The following is a 17,727-nucleotide window of genomic DNA, read 5'->3' as shown; positions in this document are numbered from 1 at the left end:
TTCTCAGTGTCTGTCTTGAGGAGCCTCAGCTTCTGAGCAGCCCTGACTAGTGTCATGTCTCTCTGAGCTTTTGGAAGGATACGGTCTGGGTCCAGGACTACACTGAGTCCTGCTTTTTGGTTCTGATCTGGGGACTGTGTGTCTTCAGACGAAAAAAAAATTTTAACTCAGTAGAATTTTATTCTATAATGAATTCATGACAAGGACTTAATAATAACAAATGATATAAGTTGTTTTTTGAAAATGTACTTTGGGTTTCAGAGCAAGGATTTTCTTTCTCTGCTTCTGACCTAAACATGAAGAAAAGTTCAGAATAGTGCTTGAAAACATCAGTTCATGCGATTAATTGGAAGCATTTCTTTTACCTGAAGTTGTGACTGAAACTGACTAGCTCCTCTCAAGGCTTAAAAGTTAGGAGCACAATTTTAGAAATGAGATATTATTCTGAATGTTTTCCTCTTTTGCTGTACCTTTCAGGTGCCAGATAGAGCTTGCTGTGCTGAATTGAATCAAACTGAAGCATGCCTAGTAAAAAATAATAGCCCCTGGCTTGAGAACCAGACTTTAGTTCATTCGGAAACCAGAAGGATCCTGGCCCAGTTTTAATGCATGAAAACTCTCCAAACCACCTTGGCTAGAGCCTAGTGTTGTAGAACCAGGCCATAAAACATGAGGGTTGAGGACTCTCCACAGTGGTGGGAATCTGCTGTTATTTCTCAGCAAATCAAATCCACAGTGAATACTGGTGTACAGACTGTGTGGTCTAGTTCAGGCTGCAACATCAGCATGAATAGTGGAAGACCAAGTTCAGGAAAGAGAAGGAAACCACAAAGATTAAGTGAAGAGGAAAGGGTTGCTTGGGTAGGCACAATGGCACATTTTAGACATTCAGAGGTCATTGCTCCTTTCTCTTCCTCTGCATATCTTCCCCACAAAAAGCTTATGGGGGGATAAATGGAAGAGGAAAGGCTTAACTCAAAAGAAAAAAATTACATGAAGTGATCATTCGTACTGCCTGGGGGGACTTAATGTTTATTGGGTGTGCACCTCAGCTTAACACATTTGACCAGAACATTTCCCTGGATTCCTTACCTTTTAATAATGCTGTATAATCCAAAAGACTATTTACTATGTCTGATCCATTTGTCTACTGTAATTCTGTAAAAGCAGAATGGGAAGGCTTAGGGAATACTTGTACTCCATTCTCAGTGTTACTCATTTTCTTCCATGAAAAGCATAGCTAAAATCCTCCTTCTCTTTTTAGGTAACAGTATGACTAAATACATTGAGAAGCTAGAAGAGATCAAAAAAAGTGAGTAACACTACTGATGGTTTGGGATAATGGAACCCTGTAGTTGCTCTACAAGTTGGTTATTAACAAGCCTAACCACATTCTACAGCTGACACACACACAGAGCAATGGGAGTCAGGTGAGTGTGGCAGGTGCCTAGAAGGATGTGGGAAACACTGTGTGCCATTCTGGTCAGCTGCTAAGATTGTGGTCTTTGAGTCTGAGTTCTACCTGACTTAGATCCCATAGGAGATATTAATGTTGGAATGTGAAATAACCTCTAGTGAAGCACTGAGAACCCAAATTTCTAGTTTCATTGTACTGCAGTCTTTATGACCTTTATTCAAGGTACTTAATCTTTCCTATTTTATTATTTTCTCTATACCTGGGATAGGAGTAATAATAACTTATAACATTCTTTTGAGTATAAATTCGACAGTATTCATGAAAGACTTAGCGGTGTAAGAAAGAGAGAGCTTATTCTTAAAGTGGTGTTATACATTATAAATTCATTGCAGTTGGCTTTCTTTTAATTAAAAATCATATTTCATGCACATCCTTTTAAAAAACTAATCTTCAGCAAAGATATGCTTCTAGTCATTGAGTGCACTGCCCTCGGACAATATCATAATTTTTCAATCTGTGTCCAAAACAGATGTAAAATGTACACATCAAGTCTAGAATTAGAGAAGTAGGAACATCTGTTTTCTAAGATGGATTTGTTCATAGCTTCAGTAGGAGAACCCAGTGCTAGGGCAATATTGAGCTAATGGCAGCGAAGAGGTACTCTGATTGATAGCAGTTCAAGACTTGGCTCTGGTAATATATATCTTCTGGGAAGAGAATATTACAAATCCAAAATTCACCAGAACTTTTGTTTTTACACAGCAGGCCTTTTAATTTAAATGATAATGTTCCTGTTCCTTTTGAATTGCTGCAGTATTGAGAAACCCCAGACAATAGATCTGGACTCAGGAGCAGCTTCTTGCTGACTCTGTTAATTGCCACATTCAACTACGAGGACTGATGCTATAGACATTTGTTTTTTAATGTGTGATGGCGCAGTATCCTTTTCTTCTTACATATTTTATATTTTAAACATTTTATGCTATATATTTTAAATGTTATATATCTGTAAAATACTCTACTTTAAGTATATATATTTTAAGTGTATATTAAAATTTTAAACTATGGAAAAAAATCTTGTTTACTCACCTAAAGTTCATTGTTGTCGTCCTTAATTCATCCACGGCAAGCAAAATTCAACTGGCCTGCTTCTGTCTTGGTTTGTAGCCTCTTTCACTTCCTAAGCATTTGTAGCTGAGTGTAAGCTCACCTTTTCACACCAAAATTTGTCCCATAAAAATTGTCCCATTCCACCCAGATTGCTGAAACCCTGTTTAAAACAGTTCTTAAAAGCACAATGTGGTTTCTTTAATATCTAAACTTTAAATGGAGCTTATCTCCCCAAAGAAATACCTGTGGATTAGAGTCCTTGAAAATGCTTACTTCATCTTCCTTCTTTAGAAGGTGTGGGCTTCCTTTTAGTAAGACAGCAGGTTCCTCTCACCTTTTACACGCTTTGTGCTGATTCCCTGACTAGAATTACTTCAGATTCTGGTTTGGGATCTATATTTTGGAAGGTATTTTCTTCTCTTTTCCCATCTTCTGTTGTAGGTGTTCTTTTGGGTCAGAAGGGAGGAGAATATTGCCTTGTTTCATGACACCCTAAACCCGTCAATTTTCTCGGATTACCTTAGATGCCATGTCTTTCTGTGAAATCACAAACCTTGTGCTGTTACTTCCTTTGATTTGTCTTCCACTGTGAGCCCAACTTCCCTTTGCTAATAATGTGTTTTAACAGAACCCTGAAAACGCAGAATTCCTTTGTAATCTGAATATTCTTTCAACTCTGCCTGGGGAAAATAGACACACTGTGTCTATTGACCATTCACAAAGCCCATTCTTGGCTTCTAGTGGTTAGATGACACTAGTTGGGCCCAGTGTGAAACATCCTAGATAGTTAGGTCTCTGTCCTTCCAGTAACTCGAGAGAGACACACTTAGATTCCAGACTTACCAGAGAAGCAAAACTTGATAACATATCTGAAACTAGGATTTTTTGTCTCCATCACAGAGTTTGGGAGAAGCTATAGTAGCAGAAGCTCCATTCTTAAAGCTCTGTTCGCCCTTGCAAGGACAGACTGTCAGAGCTTTCCAAGTTATCCTTTTTATAAAATTTAAAACTTACTGTAAAACGTCTAGCTTGATCTTTTATCTCTGAGTAATAATGTCAGAAAGTCCTAATGATGGCTGTCCTTCTAAACCAGAACCAGGTATGTAGAGTTCAGGCTCAAATGTGCATTGGGATTTCTAGTGCTTATGAGAGGATGCTAGAAACTATGATCATTAGAAAATAGCAGCACTTGTTTTCTCATTTAAGGTGATTTCTATTTAAAGGGGATTTTAATGTGTACCTTTTATACTTAGAATGTGAAGAATTGGAGAAGTATTTCAAACTATGTTACTATACCAAAAGAATATCAGTGGATAAATGCCACAGTGCAAACTACTTTGAAAGCTGTTGACTGTTTTCATTGGCTGATTTATTGCCATTTTGCTTTACGTAAATGACTTTTGGTGGGCAAGTTGGTGGCAATTGAGAGAAATACTATAGTTGTTCACTTGCACTTTTTAAAGCTTCTGCTCAGCTTATTCGGGTCTGCATCCTGGTGGGTTTTAGAAGCTCCTTTGCATCTTGTATCTAGAAGAAGCTGTTTTAAGAATTTTCTGGAAGAAAGGTCAATTTTTAGCCAAATTGCTATCTTTAGGACATTTTGGAACAGAGAAGCTTTAATTCCCATAAGAAAGAGTCTTGTTATATTTACAGAAGGCCTGTTTTTAAGGTAATATCATTTCCCGACTCTGAGTCGCAAGCTATTTGGTAAACCAAGCTGACATTATCCTCCAAAGTAACTATTTGGTCTGTGCTGTTTTTTTGGAAAATTCATGGAAATGATTAGTATCACCAGGTAAATAATCTTAAGTACCTTTAATCCTTTCCTTTGTTGCTAGGAGTCTTGGTTTATGAGACAGTGAAGGCCATAGTAATTATCCAGCTAACCTTTAGTAATTCTGAATAATGAGGCAGTATTTAAGGAGTCAAGGACGCCAATACATAAACCTAGAAGAGGAGTGAAGGGAAAAGGTAGGCAGGAGTTCAACGCTGAAAACTCTTCAGAACTGGCAAGTCATCTTCAGAAAAGTTTAGGGAAGCCAACTTTTAATATGCCTCGATGGGACAAATAATAAAGTGAGATTGGCTAAATTTTTAAAAACTGTTTAATATGATATAAAGAATTATTAACACAAACAAATGCAAAAGTACCCCCATTGAGTTATGTCTCAGAATTGTAAAGATAGCACTGAGTAAATATTGATGTTTTCAGTTGATTTTTCTTTTTTTTAATTGTGGTTAAAAAAACCCCACATAACAAAATTTACCATCATAACCTTTTTCAGTGTACAGTTCAGTAGTGTTAAGTATATTTACTTTGTTGTACAATAGATCTCCAGAATTTTTTCATATTCAAAACTAAATAGGTTGATTTTTATTGAAGTGGAGTTGAGGGAAAATTGATATAAGAGATTATCAGGACCAATTACAAGTTTGTGCCCAGCATTGTACTCCAGGAAAAAAAAAAAAAGGGTTGGCCTGTGTCTCTAGCATATTTTGTAACCTCAGGAATAGAACTGTACTCTTTTCAGGGCAGAGATAGAATAGTAAATGTCTTACCAGCTCTTGACCTAGGGCAACTCAGCTTCTCTGGGTCTCTGTCCTCATTTGTAAAATGCAGATGCTTATTCCCTGCTTATTCTGAAAAGGATTTAAAGGGCTTACAAAAATGCATGCAATACAATATGGTCAAAGTAAGACAGCATAGTAAGGAAAATGGTACACAAATAAAGGGGAGGGGTAAAATCATTAGACCCAAAAAGGTGGCTTATAAATTCAGCTTGAGGCTTCTTACTGGCCAAAGCAAAGGAATAAATTAAAAGGTGATATAATACCTGCCATGCTTAATTCTGAGGATATCATGAGGATCAAATGAGATAAAAGAGTGTAAATAACTTGAAATATATACCATATAACTTGATCACTAGAAAGAATTAATACCTCTAAGAAAGCAAAATAAGCCTGGAAAAAATATTTGTCCTGTTCTGCTTTTCAGATTATAGATACAAAAAAGATGAGCTTTTTAAGAGACTAAAAGTTACAACTTTTGCCCAGCTGGTAAGTTTAATGATCTTCCATTGGAATAAAGACTTTCTAATTTGTGCTGCTTTATGTGAGTATTTCTAAATTCAACTCTAGGTAATGTTTGCAGAGGGTTTTCTTCTGATTCTTTATATTTCACCTATGAGAGGACTAATTGGTATGAAATTTTCTTTTTTCTTCGATAAGAATTTTATAAAGTAAAATGTACATTCTCCTTTTTGATCATCAAATTTGTAGTTTAGGTTTTATTTTTCCTTGCCCATTTATCTTAATATTGATAATCTAGAATTCTGGATTCTTTATTGCTTGGACATTTTTCTCTGTGGAAAGCAGGTGATCTCCCATCTATGACTGGGTTCTTTTTCCAAGTCTTTCTGCCATGGTCTATTTTGTTACTTTAGGAAAGTCGCTTTCTTCTTTCATTTGAAAATTATGGACAAAGTGTCTCTCTGACCCCCAAATAAGGGTTCCAGTGATGTAACTTAAGGTGGATGTTGGGTCTTATGAGCTAAGTCGTGAGAAGTGATTTATTATTTTTTTAATTTGAATTCTACCAAACATTAAAAAAAATTTTTTATTGGAGTATAGTTGATTTACAATGTTGTGTTACTTTCAGGTGTACAGCACAGTGAATCAGTTTTATATATATATATCCATTCTTTTTCAGATTCTTTTCCCATTATAGGTTATTACAGAGTATTGGTTAGAGTTCTCTGTGCTATACAGTAGGTCCTTGTTAGTTATGTATTTTATATATAGTGGTATGTATATGTTACTCCCAATCTCCTAATTTATCACTTCCCCCCAGGCAAAAGTGCTTTAAAAACTGTATGTTGGGTATATAACATTGTAATCAATATATTCATAATTACATTTATTTCTTCATTGCATGAAGAATTTCTGATACAATGCTGTTATTTTAAGTATTGCATTTTCAAGAAATAGCATGTTATGTTGGGACTAGAATATGTATAAATGCAGTTTTAAACTCTTACTTATGTTTCGTGTCCAAAATTATCCTTTTGGTCTTTTAAGTTTATTGTGTAATGTTTTAAAGAAATCTTTTCTTCCGGAATGATCATCTGCAATGTAATTACCACCCCCAAAGTAAGAAGACCTGAGATTTAGTCTCCAGTTGGGGACACTGACAGTTTCTTAAAACAGGAGATCTTTGATGTTTGATATTTCCTCATCTTTTGTTAAAAACAGAATTGCCTCTGTTTAAAGACAAACAAACATACACACTTCTACACATTTCATTCTTTTTTCTATCAGGTCATCCAAGTTGCTTCCCTATCTGATCAAACACTGGAAGTGACAGCTGAGGAGATTAAAAGGCTAGAAGGTAATGAGAAGTGAGGATATGGGGCAAATAACAAATTGACCATTTGACTGTGCTATTGTGTTCACAGGGACTTTGATGTATCTATTTGTAATTAGATTGTTACTCTCTGAGAATTGCTATCTGGTGCTTTGCTAATTCTTATCTCTTTAAAAAAGCCATCTGGTTTTCTGGCTGTAACATTTGTAGTCTTAAATGTTTTAAACGTGTTTAATATACTAATTACTTTTTTTCAGCAAATATTTTTAGTGCCTTCTATATAAGTACAGGTCACAGAATTAGGTGCTATGAGACTACAAAGATGAATAAAACACAGCTCTGCTTACATGGAGTTTGTAGCTACGAGTGTGCACTGCACATATGTATGTGTATTGGGTGAGGAAAATGATAACAGAAACACAGAATTACTAATATGACAGAAATTCACAGAGGACTAGAAGGAAACCATCGTTTGATGAATATATATTGCTAGGTACCTCACATGAGTTTTCTTATTTAATCTTCTCAAAAACTCTAGAAGGAAGGTACACTGTACAGATGAGAAGCCCAAGCCTCAGAGGTTAAACTTCTTGCTCAAAGTGAACAGCCAATAAGGAATGGACATAGGATACAAATCTGCATGTCTCTGGTAGCAGCCAGTGTCTTCTCACTGCCTTTATTGCATCCTTATGGGGTCTTGGAATGTGCCTTTCGAGAGATGCAGGGTGCTGTGAGAGCTCTGTATTTTCCAGCTAGGAAACTGAGGTAGGCTTCTTCCAGGCTTTTGAACTGGGTCTCTGCCCCCTTTAGGGGTAGAATCTCAACAGGTGCAAGTTAAGGGTGAGGCTGTCTCAGGCTGAGGAGCAGCCTGAATAAAGGCACAGAGAAGAAGTCCAAGCGTGTTTGGGGAATCTCATAATCCAGTCTGGCTGTGGTCTGAGGGAGGGGGTAGGTGTGGGGTAGGAGATAAGGCTAGAAAGATAGATAGGCGCCAGATTTACTTTCTTAAATACCAAGTTGAAAAGAAAACCTCTTAGGTGTTCTGTCATGAAAAGAATTCACAGAGTGAAGGTCTTTATTTTATCCTGAAGTCCTCAGCTGTCAATGTGTGGCTGTTTATTGAAGGGGAATGTGTTTTGTTAAGGTTGATGTAGGCCAGGAATTTGACTTCTGATTTCAAGACAAGTTTCTCAGGAAGTCTGAACACTGGGTTTGTACAACTCGACTGTCATTTCCCTGGGCTTGTTTTTGTTAGGGAGGATAAAAAGAATCTGTAAAAGACAGGAATTTATCTATGACAGATGCCTCTAACACAGCAGAGAAATAAGGGCTCTTTGTAATAGAGATAATTGAGTCTCCTCATACGAGTACTCCCAATTTTAACCTGGTTATATAAGTACCTGGATTTTGTCCTTTAATTCATTGTTGAGATTACAGCACCAGAACATATGGGCACATGCAATTTTCTCTTCTGAGATAAATTTGCAGGCTTTTGTAAAGTAGGACACCATAATGTGTGAGTAATATTAGTGTTTTCTAGTGCTCTATACAGAATAATAACTCGGGAATGCCTGTAGAACAGATTGTATCTGTATGCGTATTGGCCAACTTTGAAGGAATAAAAAAGCTCCTTTTATAATGTTTATTGTTTTTTCCTGACTTAAAAGTATATTTCTAGAAAATTAGAAAACTGTAAAAAACATATAAAGAAGAAATTAAAATAATAAACCCTATTAACATTTTGGTCTGTTTTCCCCACCCACATCCATACTCTTTGTATATAGTTTTGTATTATGCTGTTTTCAATTAACATTTTATCATGCACACTTTCCTATGTCATTAAATAGACTTCAAAAGCTTAATTGTAAAGGTTGTGTTGTCATATAATGTCTATCCTTTGTATATGCCACATATTTAATTATTCTCCTATTGTTGGCCATTAACATTTTTCTAATTTTTCATTTTTATAAGATAATGCTGCAGTGTAAATCCATAAATGTTTGTATGGTTCTGATTTATTTCCTGAAGATAAATTGCTGCAGATTGTCAAAGGGTGGAACCATTTTAAGATGCTCGGTGCTGATTCCACATTATCTCCAGAAATGTTCTACTTGTTTGCATTCCCACCGAGCAAATGAGAAGACCCATTTCTCCCCATCCTAGCCAATGATGAATAATTCTCATTTTTGTAAATGTTTGCCAATTTGATGGATGAAAAATGGTACCTAATATTTTTATTTTGAATTTCTTTGATAGTGTGATTGAGCTTTGCGTATGTCTGTGTTTGTTGGTCATACGTATTTCTTCTTTTGAGGACATTATATGTCCTTTCCCATTTTTTTTCTAATGGAATGTTCATCTTTTACTTACTGATTTGTAAAATCTTTATATAATTATGATATCTTTATTCATTGGAAACCAATATAGCCTTGAAAATAAATGAGAAAAATCTTTATTTGATGATTTGGAGCAATACCCAAGCTGTATTATTAAGTAAAAAATAAATAAATAAATAACAAAATAAACAACAAATCAAAGTGTAGAGCAGTATGAATAGCATCCTCCTAGATATGTAAAAAGGAGAGGAAATAAAATATATACAAAATATGTAGTTGTTTCATCTCTGGAAGGAGACAAATATTTGAAGGTAGTTCCCTTGGGGGTGGAGGACTGAGGGCCTGCAGGTCTGGAGTGAAAAGAAGACTTCCTTTCCATATTAGCAATTTTATCTTGTTTGCATTTTTACCTTGTGCACATGATCTTTTTTCTATTAACGAACTAGTTTTAAAACTCCTAATAAAGTGTATTAACCTTTTCTCACTTATATATGTCACGAATACTTTTCCTAATTTGTTATTGACCTTTTAATTTTCTTTGTGTTGTTTTTTGACATATATGAGATTTGCGTTTTTACATGATTAAATCTATTAGCCTTTCATATTGTGTTTTTGTTTAGTGCTTTAGATTCATAAAATCCAAAATAAGATATTCACCTATATTTTCATCTGTTAACTTGCTTGGTTGCTTTGGGTTTTTTCCTACATCAATCCATTTGTTATATATTTTGGTATATGATATGAAGGGATTATCTAAATTTGATTTTTTTGGATAGTTGACAGATTATCCCAGCACCATTTATTTAATAGTTCTCCTTTTACCCACTGATTTTTGGTGTTACCTTTAACATACATTAGATTTTTGTATATATTCTAGGATTTGTTTCTGAGTTCTTTGTTATTTTCCATTGTTCTGGTGCATTATTTTCATCATTTACCTTTTCAGTATATGTTACTATTTGAAAAGGCAGGTTCTCCAAATTACTTTTCTCTCTCTCTCTCTCTCTCTCTCTCTCTCTCTCTCTCTATATATATATATATATATATATATATATATATATACACACATACATACATCCTTTTTCTTCTCTTCTCCTCTTTAAAATTCTTTTAAGCTTTTTTTAAGCCCATTGGGATTTGTATTAAGGCTAAAAATTTGGAAATTTGGAAGGGATTAACATCATTTCACTTTTAGTCACCAAGTCAGGAATATGCAAGGTATGTCACTCTCTCTTCATTCAGGTCTTCTTTAATGTCCCTAAGTAAAATTTTTATAAGACCTATAAAGGACTTATAAGTTTTTATACGGCCTTTACATTTCTTAATAGGTTTATTTTCTAAGAGAGTATATTTTGTATCTGCAGTTGTTACTGTAAATGAGAGGTTCTTCATGTTATTTTCTAATTGGTATATAGGAAAAATATTTTGATTGTCCGTATCTTCTTTAATCCAATTTATTTATTTTATAAATAGGTTATTTTTATAATTAACCTTAAAACCTAGATTATTTTTATAATCTAACATATTTATTTCCCTTATTCTCATAGGATTCTCTTCAAGTTTCTAGGTGTATTATATCATATGCAAATTAAAACTTAATATGCTCTTTAACAACTAGGCCTCTTATTTCTATGTCTTCTCTCATTATATTGGTTAGAACAGCAAATTCTCAAACCTTTTGGTATCAGTCTCCCTCCACACTTAATTTTTGAGGACCTCAAAGAGTTTTGGTTTTTGTGAATTATATCTATTAATATTTAGGGTATTAAATTTTTTTTTTTCTTTTTGCGGTACGTGGGCCTCTCACCGTTGTGGCCTCTCCCATTGCGGAGCACAGGCTCTGGACGCGCAGGCCCAGCAGCCATGGCTCACGGTCCCAGCCGCTCTGCGGCATGTGGGATCCTCCCAGACCAGGGCACAAACCCGTATCCTCTGCATAGGCAGGCGGATTCTCAACCACTGCGCCACCAGGGAAGCCCGGGTATTAAAATTTTAAACCAAGAATTAAAAAAATACTTGCTATTTACCTTAAGAAACAATACTAAACCCATTACAAACATAAATAACATATTTTTATGCAAAATATCTATGTTACCAAAACAAAAATATATATGGAGAATGACATTGTTTTACACTTTTTTGTAAGTCTTGTTAATGTCTGATTTAATAGAAGACAGATGATTCTCATACCTTCTGCATTCAGTCTGTTGCAGTTTGCTCTTTGGGCTAAAGTACCTGAAGAAAATCTGGCCTCACACAGATCTGTAATTGAAAAAAGGAAGAATATTTTAATAGCCCTTTCAGATAATTGTGGATATTTTTCTTTGACACTACATCAGAACTTGATAGCTGGTACCTTTTTAAAGGTTAGTTGTAGTGTGGAATCTGAAACCATATCAATGAACTTTTCATACCCTGTTACATTAAACCCATTGGTCTCTTTTGCACTCTGAATGTATCTTTTACTCATACATGATTTTATAACATCATTCATTGGTCATTTGGAAAATACTGGTTCACTGAGTTATGAAGATCTTCCAAATGTTGACAAATTTCATTACACAATATCAAAAAAGTCACATTTATTAACCACAACACGTGTCTTATCAGAAAAGTCATTAAGATGGTAAAGAAGTCAAGCTCTTGATGGCAAATAGTTTCCAAAATTCTGATTTTTGTTCAAAATTTAATCACTGCAACAAATACCATCAGTTGTTTTCCTTGAAATGAGAAATTCACTTAGGTCATTTTTGAGAAAATAGCTGCCAAATGCACAAGTCTAAATAACCATAGTTTTCCTGTCAGTTTTTCTTCCAAGTAAAAGTGGTGTTCAAGGCAAAAGCAGCACAAATCACACACATACTTTTCCTTGAGACAACAATGGGACGTTGGTATGTAGCAAACTTGCTGTATGTGGATTCCCCCATTTCATCACACAGAATATTTAAAAAGTGTGTACTTAAGGGTGAGATTTAATAAAATTATTATTACTGCTTCATCAGGGACTTTTAAAAATGTGACTGCCATACTTATTAACTGTGAGTGTGTGCATGTTGATGAAAAATACAATGACTACTAATAAAGCTCTATACCTCTGCCCTGATTCTTGCTAAGGGGCCAGGAGTTTTATCCACCACTTCTTTTGCACCATCAGTGCAAATATCAACATGGTAAAAAAGACAAATAACATCTTAGTATTATGAAAATAGTTTTCGCCTTTCAGATCCCCTGAAAGGGTCTTGGGGGCTCCTGGGGTCCACAGACTACAGTTTGAGAGCCTATATGTTAGAACTCTTAGAACAATTTAATAATGGTAATATGAGTTCCTTTTCTTGACCTAATTTCAGTGGAACTGCCTAACAAGTAAATACAAATTCTGAGGTTAAATTTATTTATTTATTCACTTGCAAATTTTAGACAATGATTCTGCAACCTCAGACCCTGATGCTGAAATCACTGCCAAGACCAACGGGAAAGGGAGCCCTGGGGAGCAGTCGCCAAGCCCTGTCCAGTTCATAAACAGTGAGGGAGCCGGGGACTCCAGCCGCTCGACCCTTCAGAGGTGCTCTCATCAGATTCATGTTTTCACTGCATTTTTCCTTCATTAATCTAGATACCAATGTCAGCGATTTAATGACCTTAGAAACAGGTTGGCGTAGTGAAGTCCCACATTTTCATCTCAGCCGTTCTATTTTCTCTTTATATCAATGCCACCTCCTGGATCTTGTCACAGCATTCTTAGTTAATGTAAGAATATATTGATAGGAGAGCATTAATTTTCACTTCTCAACCCCATTCTTCTCAGTCTTCCTATATGCAAGTTTGCTATTAGGACTTAGCTTTACAACCACTATCTTTTGACTCAGGGAGTATGATTTCCCCCCTCTCCTTTTCTGTCTGCTGCAGCTTATAATTACCCTGTCTAGAATCAGAAGAAAAATAGAGTGCCACACATAGTGCTCTGATATTAAATAGGCGCAAAGGAGAGTGAAAGCAGCCTTGGTGTCAACTCTCAAATGCACATGGCAGTTTCATGATGCAGCACTTCCTCACAGATATTCACTGTTGATTATAAGACGGTGCTGATTTTCTGCACATATCCATCCCTTCTACTGGTAAAATAGTTCTACTAGAGAAGCTAGTTCTACTAGAGAAAGAATTGCTATTGTCGATTGCACTATTATTATTTTTATAACTACTTCTGTGCAAGGACTCTAAAATTGCATTCAAAACAAGATAGACCAACAAGGCTTCCAATGAGCACGTAATTTCACATAAAATAGAGTTTCTTCTCCTTTGGTTCAACAAAATATGCACTATAGGGCATATAGTTGTAGTGATCATTGGATTTAAAGGCAGAATTTGACTTGCTGTGATGGGAGAGGAACTATTGCTAGACTAATCTGTGGTTTGGCATGTGTGTCTTCATATTTGCCTGGAAGAGTGATCATCTTCTTATCCCAATACAGATATTTCACTACTCGCCACTTTGATCATAACACCTATCCTTTTTTCTCTGATTCATGTTTTTGCCACATTTTGCCTATATTAACCTGGCGACCAATTTCAGTGATTTTATGACCTCAGAAACAGGTCAGAAACAGACCTCCCTCATTTTAATCCTAGCTTTTCCACTGTCTCATTACATGAATGCTGCCAAATCTAAAAGCCTCTTCAGCCTCAACACTGTAACCTATAAAATGGAAGTGACTACAGATAACTATTGAAAACATTAAGGTTCAAAATCCATACTGGATGAGTCACTGTATAAGTATATGAAATATATGAAAACACTGTTGTTACTTTATGTTACATATGATATACATAGAAATGCCTTCAGTTTTCCTGCCCTGTCAACCATATTCTTTCCTCTTTTGCTCTGCTTTCTCACACTCATCAAAATTCCGTTGGAGTAACTTTGCCTCTTTCTTTCTCTGAATGCTGCCCTTGCTTCTGGAGGCAGCTTGTGCTTACAGTTTCTGCCCCTCTGCGTGCTAATGACCTAACGTGCATTCTCTGAAGGTTAGTATGGACAGTGGATCCCCTCCTTCGGGTCCAGGGTGAGAGAACAGGAATCCATCCGTAGGATCTTGCATTCAGAGGCAGAACTGAGACACCACATCCATTTTCCTTTTTCTTTGGAGTGTCTTTTGAAGAGACATTGAGCACCCTCTCGCCATTCTGAAGAAACGCATTGGACCTTTAAGCCACCAATCCCTGACTAGTGTCTACTGACCTACTTTTTCACTTGCAGCGTCATCAGTGGCGTTGGGGAACTGGATCTAGACAAAGGGCTTGTGAAGAAAGTAGAGCCCAGTACCAAAGACAAACCTTATCCCGACTGCCCCTTCCTGCTGCTAGATGTGAGAGATAGAGATTCTTACCAGCAGTGCCACATTGTTGGAGGTAAGAGAGAGAAGGCCTTACAGTGTCTCACTCCTGAGAACACAGCCCGGTACTGAGCCCAGGCAGGCTCAAACCACAGCTTGTGGTCAGCAGTTGGGGGAACCCTATGTTAGCCAGATGTGTTCTGGGAACCTGTAAGTTGGCTCTACCACATGCTCTGAGAGAGGCTGGTGACTCTCTCAGGGGGCTCAGGGGTCCAGTGCTAAATGTCAGAAACAGTGAAGTGACACTTCTTATTTGTTCATAGTGTCCTGTTTCTTTTCTTTCACAAAAGTATTTAGGTTTATAGCTAGTTGATTTTGAAAATATGTTGCTTTTAACTCTTAGACTTTAAACCAGCTGAGAATTGGGGCCAAGTTGTACCGAGAGCTACAAACTTCCTAAGCTTTTTCTTCTCTTTGCAGCTTACAGTTACCCAATTGCAACTCTGTCTAGAACAATGAACCCTTATTCAAATGATATTCTTGAATATGTATCCTTTGTTGCATTTTAAGGAGTTGGATGGTATAAAGACTGAAGACTCAAACTTATCATGAATCATGCTCCTAGTAAGAAAACCCTATGAAGGACTTTTGATATTAATTAGTTTACTTAGCATATTTTAGAATTTCGATCCTTAGCTGTTGCTGAGAATGCTTCCAAGCCATCCTGCAGTAGGACAAAAAACATTAGGTTAAAGGTTATGATCCGTTGAGAGTCAGTCCTAGGACTGTTTTCCCCAGAAAGTTTTCCCAAGTAAAATGTAAGGAGTGAATTTTTTTCCTTCTATTTTAATTTTTTTTGCTTCTTGAAATTTTAATTTTTTGCTCATAAAAATCATACAAATAGAAAATAATTTAAATACTGAAAAGTATAAAAAAGAAAATTGAAATCTCCAATAACCACACAATTGAACAACAAACTCTTACTACATTTTTTGTGTATTTTATTACAGACTGTCTTCTTTGTCTTTTTAACAAAGTAAAAATTATACTGTATATATAATTTAGTATGTTGCTTTTCCCCACTTCATTTTACAGTGTACTTCCCCACACTAACACAAGCTCTTTATAAACTCTATTTTTGATGCAGTATAAGATCTCATCTTTAGATTTACTGTAATTTACTAAATCATTCCTCTTTGAAGGAATGGACTTTTAGGTGGTTCCCATTTTTTTACTATTATAAATAAGACTGCAGTGGACACGTTGGGCATAAAAGTTTTTCTGTTTCCTCATCTGTAAAATGGAGGTTGTAATACTTACTCTCCAGGATTGTACAGATGAAAGAGCCAAAGAGTGTACAGTGTGTAACTAGTGCCGTCTTGGACATGGTGATACTAGTTCATAGAAGAAAAGGATACCAGCTTGTGTGGTTTCCACGACAGGAAAAAGTCCTGTACCCCCTGAAGAGGGGTCATCCGATGCTCCTTGAACTCAGAGAGGTAAACCTTGACAGCTCTTCTTCCTCAGGGGTTTCTGTATAGTCTAGGAGCATTAGCTCAGTGTGGTCGAACCTTAACTCATCTGCTTCTTAGAAAAATGCCCATGGCAAGATCATCATTCTGTATGACGACGATGAGAGGCTGGCCAGCCAGGCAGCTACCACCATGTGCGAGCGGGGATTTGAGAACCTCTTCATGCTTTCCGGAGGTGAGGGGCTGTGTTCTGCTTAGGACTTAAAAGGCGAATACTTGGGCTCACACTCCTTCAGCTCCACCCCTATCGCCTTTTCCCTCCCAGAGCTCAGAACTTAGTATTCTGGAAACAGAGACAACCATGCTGGCAGAAAGGAGTCAGGATACGTGAAACTTCCGTTAGCTCCATCAGCACATGTTTTTAATTCCTGAAATAATGATGTTACTTTATGGCTCTGTAAGAAAGCCTTAATGCTGAAGACTTGAGCTAAACGATTTCTGGTGGAATTCTCAGAATCCCACATAACAACTGACATTTTCTGGTGTAATTTACTTAATGGTGAAGCAGTTAAGAAAGATTTCCTGTCTTTGTGTTGAGGAGACATGTGGGCTCCTTTCCAGGTTGCCTTGGCCTCACCGTGCTAACACGGCTTTTTCTGATGATCTTCCACACCTAGGTCTAAAAGTCTTAGCTCAGAAATTCCCAGAAGGACTGATTACGGGTTCCCTGCCAGCATCTTGCCAGCAGACCCTTCCGCCTGCTTCTGCCCGAAAACGATCCGGCCCGAAAGTGCCGCCCCCAGCAGCTGAGAATAAATGGAGATTTACCCCAGAAGACCTAAAGAAGATAGAATATTACCTGGAAGAGGACCAGGGTCCTGCAGACAGTACTAGTAAGAAATTTGACCTTTAGAAATAATGTTTTCTGTAGAACTTGAGATTTGCAGCTTTGAACATCAACCTCATCGTATGAGAAGCTTGATCTGTTATATTCAGATTCTTCAAATATTTGCAAGAGAAGGGAGGTGAGTGGAGGTGATCTCAGATTATGGTAAGAATTAGGCATTGCACACAGACATAGAAAGAGAAGAGAGGGTATCAGTCAAAGTGTGCATCTCAGGCAGAGTTGAGAGGCTAAGCTAAGGCTTTCAGATTCCTTCTCGGAAAGCTTTGCTTCCTTCTGCTGCTTCTGGGTACCTTTAAACTACTTCTGGCCTTTCCTTTGGCACACTGCTTTCTCTTTTTCCTCTAACCATTCCTGTACCCTTCTCTACTGAGAAGGAATGAAGGACAGATGAGGTTGACTGGGATAATGGAGAGGAAGGAAAGAAAAGCTATCTGGGTTTCCCTTCATCCCTGCCCCCTTCCCCACCTTCTAATTGATCTCAAGGATGAAGAGTAGGTTTTAGCCTAAAGTAGATGCTGAATAGGACTTCACTAGCTTAAAAGTGGTTTGTAGCATAAGACTTCATTAGTTTAAAAGTGTACTTGGCAGGTTGTCCCTGGAATCATTTTTGCAGCTCTGCTCCCTGCTTTCTTGCTCCCTTCAGGCCGGCTGAGCCAAGGTAATGATGCTGGAAGAGACTCCAAGGTTCCAGGCTCCCGCAGCGGTCAGAACCTGCCTGCTGGGGGTCCTGCCGGCCACCAGAACCCCCGCTCACTGGGCAGTGGCCACCTGCAAGGCAAACCCTGGAAGTAA

At 37.0% G+C, this 17,727-nt stretch overlaps 1 protein-coding gene across 3 annotated transcripts in view; it reads left to right on the top strand.

The window, feature by feature from the left end:
• The window catches only part of CEP41 (centrosomal protein 41), a gene marked incomplete at both ends in the record, with an annotated part of 42,214 nt that extends 24,487 nt beyond the window's left edge, over positions 1–17,727 (top strand). The window contains 9 exons of one of the 3 annotated variants that reach the window (XM_079711299.1): positions 1,265–1,312; positions 5,523–5,584; positions 6,845–6,914; positions 12,644–12,788; positions 14,481–14,632; positions 15,037–15,104; positions 16,149–16,263; positions 16,706–16,921; positions 17,579–17,727. In XM_079711299.1, the coding sequence (XP_079567425.1) occupies positions 1,265–1,312; positions 5,523–5,584; positions 6,845–6,914; positions 12,644–12,788; positions 14,481–14,632; positions 15,037–15,104; positions 16,149–16,263; positions 16,706–16,921; positions 17,579–17,727 (1,025 nt within the window). The remainder of the gene's footprint in view (positions 1–1,264; positions 1,313–5,522; positions 5,585–6,844; positions 6,915–12,643; positions 12,789–14,480; positions 14,633–15,036; positions 15,105–16,148; positions 16,264–16,705; positions 16,922–17,578) is intronic. The other 2 variants (XM_079711300.1, XM_079711301.1) reach the window with 2 other exon arrangements.

Source organism: Hyperoodon ampullatus (genome assembly GCF_949752795.1).
Source record: "Hyperoodon ampullatus genome assembly, chromosome: 9".
Classification (NCBI taxonomy): Eukaryota; Metazoa; Chordata; class Mammalia; order Artiodactyla; family Ziphiidae; genus Hyperoodon; species Hyperoodon ampullatus.
Note: the sequence above shows the minus strand (reverse complement) of the source record. Positions and strands in the feature narration are given on the sequence as shown.